Consider the following 11,075-nt stretch of genomic DNA (forward strand, 5'->3'; position numbering starts at 1 on the left):
TGCAACATGTATGCATGCCTTGATCAGAGGATTGAGGGTGTTTACTGTTGCCCTGGGTGTGTGCGTGTTGCTCAGTTAGAGGCGGACGTCGCAGAGCTAAATAAGCATCTCGCAACACTGAGACGCATACACAACATGGAGATGAATTTGGATCTCATGATCCAGACACTGGATGGAACCGGTGAAGATGAGGTGGGTGGAGTAAAGCTGGAGCAAGAAGCAGAGGTAGCCGCTAGTTGGGTCACAGTTAGAAGGGGTAGGGAAAAAAGTGGCAGGGAGGCTAGTCCCGAGTTGTCCCTCACTAATAAGTATGCATGTTTGCGTAATATTGGGGAGAATGATTCTGGAGTAGCAATGCTGCAGCAGGATGTGCTCCTTAGCAACCAAGGGGCAGACTGCTGTAACAAGAAAGGGAATAGAAGTGCAGCTAAGGCTAGACAGGTACTGGTGGTAGAGGATTCAATTATTAGGTGCACAGATAGGGTAATCTGTCAAAGAAACCGTGAATGCCGTACAGTCTGTTGCCTCCCGGGTGCTCGGGTTCGGCATGTAGCGGAAATAATTGACAGATTATTGGGTGGGGCTGGGGAAGACCCAGCTGTCATGGTACACATTGGCACCAATGATAAAGTTAGTGGGAGATGGAAGGTCCTCAAAAATGATTTTCAGGTACTTGGAGATAAACTTAAAGCAAGGACCTCCAAGGTGGTGTTCTCTGAAATACTGCCAGTGCCACGTGCTACATCTGAGAGACAGAGGGAGCTTAGGGAGTTAAATAAGTGGCTGAGAAATTGGTGTAGGAAAGAAGGGTTTGGGTTTCTGGAGAACTGGGCAGACTTTGCAGTCGGCTACAGGTTCTACAGCAGGGATGGGCTGCACCTTAATGGGGAGGGTGCAGATGCATTGGGGGAGAAGATGGTTGGAGGAGATTTTAAACTAGGATCTGGGGGGAGGCGGGAGGATAAAGTCTCAATATGTAGACAAGATAAGGTAAAAAGACAGTAGGAGCCTAACATTATGGGGGGTGAAGAGGGGGGTGGGGACAGTGTAAAGATTAAGGAGGTTGGTAAAACTTCAAGTAGCCCATTTCATGTAAACAAAATTGGTAAATGTGGTGGTAAAAATATAAAGTGCATGGTAACCAATGCTCGGACCCTTGCAAATAAAATAGACGAACTAGAGTTCACTCTGAATGACAAAGGCTATGACATTGTGGGAATAACCGAGACATGGATGGATGAAAGCCATGACTGGATAGCTAATTTAAAAGGATACAATGTGTTTAGGAGGGATAGAACAGGGAACAAAGGTGGAGGGGTTTGTCTCTTTGTTAAGAATTATTTTACAGCTGTCCTCAACGATGAGATGGAGGAAGATTGCGAAGATGTGGAGTCCGTTTGGGTAAATATTCATGGTGGAAATAAAAGTTGCCAATTGCTTATTGGGGTATGCTACAGACCACCTCATATTAATGAAGCTGCAGAACTGCGATTACTACAGCAGATTGAAAAAGCTGCAAGTAAAAATGAGGTCATAGCCATACATTGCCATGAGGTCATTTCCAGACATTCACTGGGGTATTGGGGTATTTACCATTCTGGTAAAAGCAGCAGATTTCTGGCAGCACTACAGGACAATTACTTGACTCAAGTGGTAACGGAACCAACTGGGGAGAATGCGTTACTGGATCTGATCATTTCTAATAGACCAGATAATGTATCAAATGTGCAGGTTCAAGAACATTTGGGAAATAGTGATCACAACATGATAACGTTTGATCTGGTGACTGATAGGCCACGGGGCAGCGGGACCACTAAAACTATGAACTATGAATTTTAGAAAAGCAAAGTTCAATCAAATTAGGCAGGCACTAAGTTTGGTGAACTGGGATAATGTACTACAAGGGGAGGACACTGAAGGGAAATGGCAAGCTTTTAAACTTATTCTCAACCAATATTGTAGTATGTATATCCCATATGGAAACAAAATGTCTAGGAATAAAAAAAGGCCTCTATGGATGAATAGAAAGGTTAGGGATAAAATGGAGGAAAAAGAATGCCTTTAAGGTCCTAAAACAGGAGGGGACCGAGGCTGCACTAAGCAATTATAAGGAGTGCAATAAAAATTGTAGAAAATAAATTAGGCTGGCAAAGATCGAAGCTGAAAATCAAATCGCTAGGGATATCAAATCTAACCCAAAAAAGTTTTACAAGTACATCAACTCTAAAAAAGAAAGGTTGACTGTATAGGACTCCTAAAGGATGAGGGTGGGAACTCAATGGTATTAAATGCTTTCTTTGCTTCTGTCTTCACAAAGGAAACAGCACTGTTGCAAATAACAGAGGCAGAAGAGTCTCAATTTTCTAACTGTAATATTAAATACTTAACGCAGGAAGAAGTGAAGGCAAGACTAGTGTTGGGCGAACAGTGTTCGCCACTGTTCGGGTTCTGCAGAACATCACCCTGTTCGGGTGATGTTCGAGTTCGGCCGAACACCTGATGGTGTTCGGCCTTTTAAGTTCGGGTTCGCCCCGAACTACTAATTGGCCGCCGAACAGGGCCCTGGCAGTGGGTGGCACTGTGAAGTGAGTGACTGAGGAGGAGGAGTCCGGAGAGTGACGCGTTGAGGGAGGCCGGGCAGCGGGCGGTTCAGCAGTAGTACCGTACTACTGCTGAACCGCCCGCTGCCCGGCCTCCCTCAACGCGTCACTCTCCGGACTCCTCCTCCTCAGTCACTCACTTCACAGTGCCACCCACTGCCAGCCACCCACTACCACCGGACCGGTACTTCCTGAAACTTTTGTATGGGGAAGCGGGCAGAGGGGGGAGCGCTAGCGGAGGGGGTGGGGGGAAATTCCGACCCCCCCCCGCGATCGGGGCATGCTCCCCCCTTATGCCTGCGACTCCATAGGGCCCCCAAAAGCGGGATGTTCGGGGAGTTCGGGGTTCGGCCCGAACATGCCGAACATTGCGGCCATGTTCGGCGAACTTTCCCGAACCCGAACATCCAGGTGTTCGCCCAACACTAGGCAAGACTAAATACATTAAAAATAAACAAGGCACCTGGCCCGGATGGCATGCATCCTCGGGTCCTAAGGGAATTAAGTTCAGTTATAGATAAACCCCTTTATCTTATCTTTTGTGACTCTCTTTCAACTGGCAGAGTCCCAGTGGATTGGCATACAGCCCACGTTTTCCCATTATTTAAGAAGAGCAAAAAATCAGATCCAGGAAATTATAGACCTGTAAGCTTAACATCAGTTGTATGCAAACTATTTGAGGGGTTACTAAGAGATACTATACATTACTTCATAGTAGAAAAGAATCTTATTTCTCAGCATCAACATGGGTTTACTAAAGACAGGCCCTGTTTGACTAACATGCTCAGCTTTTATGAGGTAGTGAATGCTAATATGGATATTGGGAATGCTGTAGATGTGATATACTTGGACTTTGCAAAGGCCTTCGACACTGTTCCCCACAAAAGTCTGGTGCAAAAGTTGAGGATACAAGGACTGGGGAAGAGTCTGTGTGCATGGATAGGGAACTGGCTAATGGACAGAAAACAAAGAGTTGTGGTCAATGGATCATACTCAAAATGGGAGACTGTTAGCAGTGGGGTCCCACAGGGGTCTGTACTGGGTCCAGTGCTCTTCAATTTATTTATTAATGACCTAGTAGATGCAGTAGTGAGCAATGTTGCTATTTTTGCAGATGATACAAAATTGTGCAGAATCATCAACTCTCAAGAAGATAGTGACATATTGCAACAGGATCTGGATAGGATGGCTATATGGGCACATAAATGGCAGATGAAATTCAATGTTAAAAAATGTAAAGTCATGCATTTTGGTCGTACCAATGGTCTAGCACCATACAAAATAAATGGGATACAGTTGGGGACATCAAACTTGGAGAAGGACTTAGGAGTACTCATCGACAACAAGTTAAATAATCATACTCAATGCCAAGCCGCTGCAGCTAAAGCTAACAACATTTTGGGATGCATTAAAAGGGAAATAAAAACTCGAGATGCTAGCATAATATTGCCCCTGTTTAACTCTCTAGTAAGGCCACATCTGGAATATGGAATTCAGTTCTGGACACCACATTACAAAAAAGATATTGCAGTTTTAGAGCAGGTGCAGAGACGAGCAACAAAATTGATACGTGGGATGGAAGGTCTCGCTTACCAAGAAAGGTTAGATAAACTGGGTTTATTTAGTCTAGAGAAAAGACGCCTTAGAGGAGATCTAATTAACATGTATAAATACATCAGAGGGCAATATAATAGCTTGGCGGATGAGCTTTTTGTCCCTAGGCCTTCTCAAAGGACTAGAGGACATGATCTGCGCGTGGAGGAAAAACGTTTTAGCCATTTATTTAGGAAAGGGTTCTTTACAGTAAGAGTGATTAAGATGTGGAATGCATTGCCACAGGAAGTCGTTATGGCAAACTCTATACCTGCATTTAAAGGGGGCTTAGATGCTTTCCTTGCGTTGAAAGACATCCATGGCTACAATTACTAGGTAATGCCTAATGATGTTGATCCAGGGATTTTATCTGATTGCCATCTGGAGTCGGGAAGGAATTTTTCCCTTTTGGGGCTAATTGAACCATGCCTTGTAAGGGTTTTTTCGCCTTCCTCTGGATCAACAGGGATATGTGAGGGAGCAGGCTGGAGTTGTACTTTGTACTGGTTGAACTCGATGGACATATGTCTTTTTTCAACCAAAATAACTATGTAACTATAATAGCATTGCTATTACGACATGACCGATGTGACTGACATATCAGAGCAGGTGCTCTGTCCTCTGGATGGTAAGTGGTTACATTGTACGCATTGTTATAGTCCACAGCACTGAGCTGCATAGTGTGAACAGGGTGTAATTCAGACCAGTTATGCTGCAATCTGACTGTACTATCTTTGTAACATGTATATAGTTTCACAGTCTTACCTAATCTGTTCACATTATGTTCCATCCAGATGAAACCCCCAGCACAGGGTTGTGGGTAAGATTGCACTAAAGTTGTAAAATTGGATCATTGTACTACAAATAACTGTGCAATTTTTATTGCTTGTTACAACATAGACATACCTCCCAACTTTTTGATAAGAAAGGGGGAAATAAATAAAATAAAAAACAATAGAAAACGTTATTATGCTATGGAAGCATTTGTTTGAGTTTAAGGTACTGGTGACTGCACAAATTATCCAGAAGGGTCAATTGGATCTGGTGAGCGGCTCATATTCTATATGGTGGAGGATCCCTATCACCGATCTGCATGTGAGAGGTGATTTATAAACATAACAATATTACGCTATGTGGAGATTCTTGTGCTTTCTTTCTATATGAGGAGTGAAGGCTGCAGAGTATCTGTGTGCAGGGGGAACCAGGAAGGACCCCAAACAAGCGTTTTTGCTGTGTGATCTGTGAATACAGTCAGCCAAGTTTTCTGGTGAGCGCAGACTGTTTTATATGATGCTGATGTTGTGAAGAAGTGGCTTTTCTTGCATATAATGGTGGATTATCCCAAGAGTCTATACATTTAAAGAACACTGAGTCAAAGTTTATTGTGTAAACTAGGGACCATATATTTGGAAGAATATTCAGTGAAAAGTTTATTGTGTCAACTGACATATATGTAGTGTTGTGGATACTGTGACCTTGAATAAGTACATTACCTACCTTAGATGAGCGCAGACTATAGTGCATTTAATAAGAAAGGGGGACACATAAGCCACGCCCCCACCACACTCCTAACCATACCCCCGACACACCCCTAGTCATGCGTACCATAAAGATTTCATGAGAAAAATATGTTATGTTATAATTCAAACCTCACTGATCCTTTCTATCCTGGTTCATTTCCTTTATATTAATAATTGCAAATAAAAAAATATATACATTTTAAGCATGGGAATAAAGTTTAGAGTCAATTAGACTATTTTTTTTAGTAGAAAAATACATATATTAACCATTTTACCACCACATGTGCGTGTATCTACGCCCCTTTTAACACCCTTTCCCCACCAGGGGCATAGATACACGCCCCCCCGCCACTACCACCGTTGTCCGTGCTCCCGCTCGCTCGTGCGCGCACTCCCACGCTCGTGCATGCCGCCGCCCGCTCGCCCAGAGATCAATGAACGGGAAAAACCGTTCCCGTTCGTTGATCTAAGCCCCCCGCAATGATCGGCTGCTTCTATGAGAAGCAGCGCGATCATTGTGGAAAAAAAAAAGTTTCTCAGCCTCATTGCACTTCCTGTAAGCGTACTTCCTACGCTTACAGGTCGCATGAACAAAAAATGACTGTGGCCTTCGTGTGGCCAAAAAGTAAAACTACACCCAAAAACATTTTTCATGTATAAATACATAGTGTTATATTATAAATTAACTCATTACCTCCCACACTCCCAATTTTTTTTTTTTTTGTAATAAAATGAAAAAAAAAATACAATTAAAAAAAAACAACATAAATAATTACCTTAGGGACTGAACTCTTTAAATATGTATGTCAAGAGGGTATAACACTGTTACTTTATAAACTATGGGCTTGTAATTAGGGATGGACGCAAAACTGGAAAAAATGCACCTTTATTTCCAAATAAAATATTGGTGCCAAACATTGCGATAGGGATATAATTTAAATGGTGTAATAACTGGGACAAATGGGCAAATACATTTCATGGACTTTAATTACAGTAGCATGCATTATTTAAAAACTATAAGGGCCGAAAACTGAAAAATAATAAAAAATTTTCCACATTTTTTCCAATTTTCCCATTAAAACACATTTAGAATAAAATAATTCTTGGCATAATGTCCCACCTAAAGAAAGCCTAATTGGTGGCGAAAAAACAAGATAGAGTTCATTTCATTGTGATAAGTAATAATAAAGTCATAGACGAATTAATGGAAGGAGCGCTGAAAGGTGAAAATTGCTCTGGTGTTCAAGGGGTAAAACCCTTCAGTTGTGAAGTGGTTAACATACATTTATCTGTACATCACTCCTAAAAGGGGAACAGAGGGACTATGTTCCCATAGAGGGACTGTGTCTCCAAAAGAGGGACAGTTGGGAGCTATGCATCCTGTATATTATATGCCTCAGCTGAAAACATGTTATTGCAATTGCAATTAATGTCAATTAGGAGTTAAATATTTTGGTAAATATAGTAAGTCACTATTTTAAAATACTTTTCAAATGTCAGATATTATTAATGATTAGAACAATAGTGGTAATAACAGCAATATTAGAAACAATTCAGATAGTAATGAGTTAATCAGAATTGAATGCAAAATCAATGAAAGTGTAAAACAAAATGTGACATTAATGAAAATATTGGTATTTGTATAGCTAAAACTCCTTTCTTTGTTCAGAATCTAGTGATGGACTTTAAGCATGTACCGGTATATTGTGTTTGTAGATTGAGTTCTTTGTCACACTTCAGCTTGTGCTTTGCAATAACAGATACAGCAGCATAGAGATCTCCACTTCTTCTTAGCTGCAGAATCAACTTTCAATTCTCTTCCTTAGAACCTGTTGAATATTCCATTACAAAAGCTTTTTCCCAGAGTATAATGTCACAAAGACGTAAAGTGAGTTGAGAGTATAACACAGAGAGCTGTCACAGCCATGTCACCCCCTCCCTCTTCAATCTCGTATTCTCTCTCCCTATCTCACTGCCTGCTTCACTCTACTGCTCTTTCTCACACATACACTTCCCGTCTCTGTTCTTTTACCTTCTCTTTCTCTGTGCCTTGTTTCTGGGAATGGCCTTTCCGTTCTGTACAGGATGAGCAACAGCACCTCTCCTCCGTACTACTGTGAAGGGGTCCTGGGAACACGTGTCTTGGTGGCTGCAGCATACTCTGTCTACTCAGTTTCTGGCACTTTGGCTAATGTTCTGGTAATTTACCTGGTCTGTTCTTTCAAGAAACTCAAGACAACCAGTAATGCCTTCATTGTGAATGGTTGTGTTTCAGATCTTCTAGTCTGCGCTTTCTGGATGCCTCAGGAAGCTATATTAATATCCACTGGTCGTCTGGAGAACCCATCATACAGAGTGTTCATGGAGGGGGTATTTTTCCTGTGGATGACTGTGTCTCTCTTGTCACATTCACTGATTGCCTTGAACCGCTTTGTTCTAATTACCAAACTACCTACGGTGTACCATACAGTATATCAGAAGAGGAACACTGAGTGGATGATCGCCATGGCTTGGGTATTGCCTCTTGCTTTCTTACTTCCTTGGCTTTTTGGACAGAGATCTCATGAAGTTCATTTTCATTGCCCACAGTTTAGACTATATGTTTTTTGGGGAAATGTGGTCCCAATGTCCAGTTCCTACACAGCCATCCTTTCTTCTGTCACCGTTTTAAGCCAAACGATGATCCTCTTTCATTGCTACTTCCGCATTTTCAGAAAAGTACAGATCAGTTTGAAGAGGGTGAGTGTCCTTAATTTTCAGGTGGTGCACAACCTACCCTGTTCTTGTCCTCGTAAGGAAAAACGCCTGGGGTTGTATGTGCTGATTGTATGCTGTGTTTTCACTCTGACCACAGAACCCTTTGCATGGTCAATCCTCTATGGCCTGTTCCAGCCATTGCCCAGAGGTGTTGTGGTAGGCAGCTGGCTTCTCCTTTGTCTTTTGTTTGTGCTTAACCCTTTCATCTACACATGGAAAAACGAGGAGTTCCGGAGGTCATTTAGAGCAGTAGTTGGTGGGGAATTATGGAAAACCACTTCAAACGTTACCGACCCAGCAGTTCAAACAATATCCCAGAATGATCAATGAGTGGCATGTCGCCCACAGCTTCTCTGCAGTACCTCTTGTTCTTTTGGGATAGACGCAACATAACACCTCAAGAGAGCATTTGACTCAGAAATCGAAAGCTGTTCTTGACTACATGTTGCTTCTGTTCTCTTCAGTTTTGTATTGATGGTTTCCATGGAAACATTCTGCATTCATCCCCTCTCAGCTTCATCGGCCAGTGTATAAGAGCGCACTGTGGGCTACAGAGGCTGAACATTTCACTACGTAACACATACCGCGATCAGCAGCCTCCAGCACAACACTTCTCAGAGGAAAAAGATCCTTCTTGCTAAGCAAGCAGACTGAATTGCATTTCCATTAATGTTGTCAATATTGAGAAAGCAAAGGAAAAGACATGCGCAGGGATAAATGAATGGCTTTGTTTATCAGAGCCAGGAATAGGGAAAAAAAAACCAGAGAATAATAATATGTTTATGAAATAGCACAGAGCATGAAAAATAAAATCTGTTTGTGAATTTTTTTTTTCATTTGAAATGTTTTTGCTAAAATAATCAGATGGATGTTGTCGATGTTACTGCAATAACCTTAATGTCATCAGACAATTTAGGATCCATTTCTAATTCTAAGAGTCGATAACCTAAACAAAGCTCTGTCCATACTATTGCCAAACCCAGATTGCCTTGTAAATAGGAGTAGCAGAAACCCCTAATTATACAAGATACATCCACTAATGAAATCTTTCCACAGATGCTTTTCCAAGGATATTGGCTGGAAGCCATGGCAGAGACCAGGCAGCCGGCTGAACACATGTGCTTTTTACATACAGCACAGACTGTGCTTGAGTTTATCATGCTTGGTGGAAGACATATTTGGCCAGCTAGGATGAAATACAAAACGATGATGGTGGAGTATTATAATATGCCAGTCTTTCTGCAAGTGGTGGCTCCTTCATTGTTATTTAAAGGATACCTGTCAACGCCCAGGGAAGAAAATGTTAGATACTCACCTAAGAAGAGGGAAGGCTCTGGATCCCTGAAAGCCTTCCTGGTCCTCTCTGTGTCTCCTCGTTTCACGGACGGGCTCTCCATTCCAGCCTCTGACTTTAATGTTGCGAAGTACTTGTGTCTTTGAGTACTTAAGAAGACGAGTGGCTCCTTACCGCACATGCGAGAGCCGAGTACTTCCGAGAAGACCTGAAGAAGTTGGCTGGATATGTTAACAGGGGCCCGGTGGGGGGACAAAGAGACAGAGAGAGGACTGAGAAGGCTGTAAGAAATCCAGAGCCTTCTCTCTTCTTAGGTGAGCATTACATTTTCTTCCTTGGGTCTTGAGGCCTCTTTTACACTTATACACTTTTTTGCGTTGCTATACCCTTTCTGCACTCAGGGTAATGCAACAGTCATGAAAGTGTATGGGGCTCAGTACACTTACAATGTAGTGTCGCATTGTGCTGGAACCTTCCTTTTTGGAGGCGACCCAATGCAAAGCTGCATTGCTGTGCAACTTCTGCAGCAACACTGCTGTGGTGGAATGTATTGAAGTCAATGTGCAACACAGAAATGTAAAATTTGTTGGTGCTGGTGGTTCGGTGCACATGCACGGAACAACGCAAATGGACGTGCAGGGGTGTGGGAACGGCATGCGGGGGGGGAGGATCTATGCATATGAACAAGGCGGAGCACTCTGCCACTGGGTCATATGAAATGCTTTTTGATGTGGCGGTGCGATGGGAGGGGGCGGAGCATCCCACCGCAGTGTTCTCCATAGCTGTAAAACTGGCCTCAAAGAGCTCAGAGTCGAGAGTAATTTTCAAATGCCAGAGATTATTTCTTGAAGCCCTGGTTTGGTATTTGCCAAGTATATAGCTTCTAAAATAACAACATTAAAACTTGAGAGACAGAACAAAACCAATTGCAGTAGCCCTGATTTACTACAGCTGGAGAACACTGAAGAAGAGCAGAGAACGTGTGTGATTCAGCACACCTGAGCTGGATGAAATAGGAATTGTCTACTATTGGGAGGCAAAAGTCTATCATTATCATGTGCATGATATCAAATCCTAGTGAGGGTTCCTAAAAGGTGAGTGAGTGATAAAGTGGTTGAGGGACTGTAGTCACATGCAGGTATCTGCAGTGGCAAGTTTTTGTAATAACTCTAGGACAACCTGGATTTAGTACAAATTTGTTCCCCAAAAAAGTTAGAATTCTGTTATGCAAAGATACTGTAGCATACCAAATGTTCATCATTTGAAATTATTTTATTTTATGAAACTATGTACTCATTTTATGTTTAATGC

The 11,075-nt window shown here is 42.3% G+C and overlaps 1 protein-coding gene across 1 annotated transcript; it reads left to right on the forward strand.

Moving 5' to 3' along the window:
* Positions 1-7,783: 7,783 nt before the first annotated feature.
* GPR88 (G protein-coupled receptor 88) lies at positions 7,784-8,863 on the forward strand. The gene has a single exon (XM_068242644.1). The coding sequence runs from the start codon at positions 7,799-7,801 to the stop codon at positions 8,798-8,800; it is 1,002 nt and encodes a 333-aa protein (XP_068098745.1). The 5' UTR covers positions 7,784-7,798; the 3' UTR covers positions 8,801-8,863.
* The last annotated feature ends 2,212 nt before the right edge of the window (positions 8,864-11,075 follow it).

The sequence above is a fragment of the Hyperolius riggenbachi genome, chromosome 6 (assembly GCF_040937935.1).
Source record: "Hyperolius riggenbachi isolate aHypRig1 chromosome 6, aHypRig1.pri, whole genome shotgun sequence".
NCBI lineage: Eukaryota > Metazoa > Chordata > Amphibia > Anura > Hyperoliidae > Hyperolius > Hyperolius riggenbachi.

Excerpts from the sequence above, each read along its gene's own strand:
- GPR88 (XM_068242644.1), top strand. The coding sequence starts at position 7,799 with ATGAGCAACAGCACCTCTCCTCCGTACTACTGTGAAGGGGTCCTGGGA.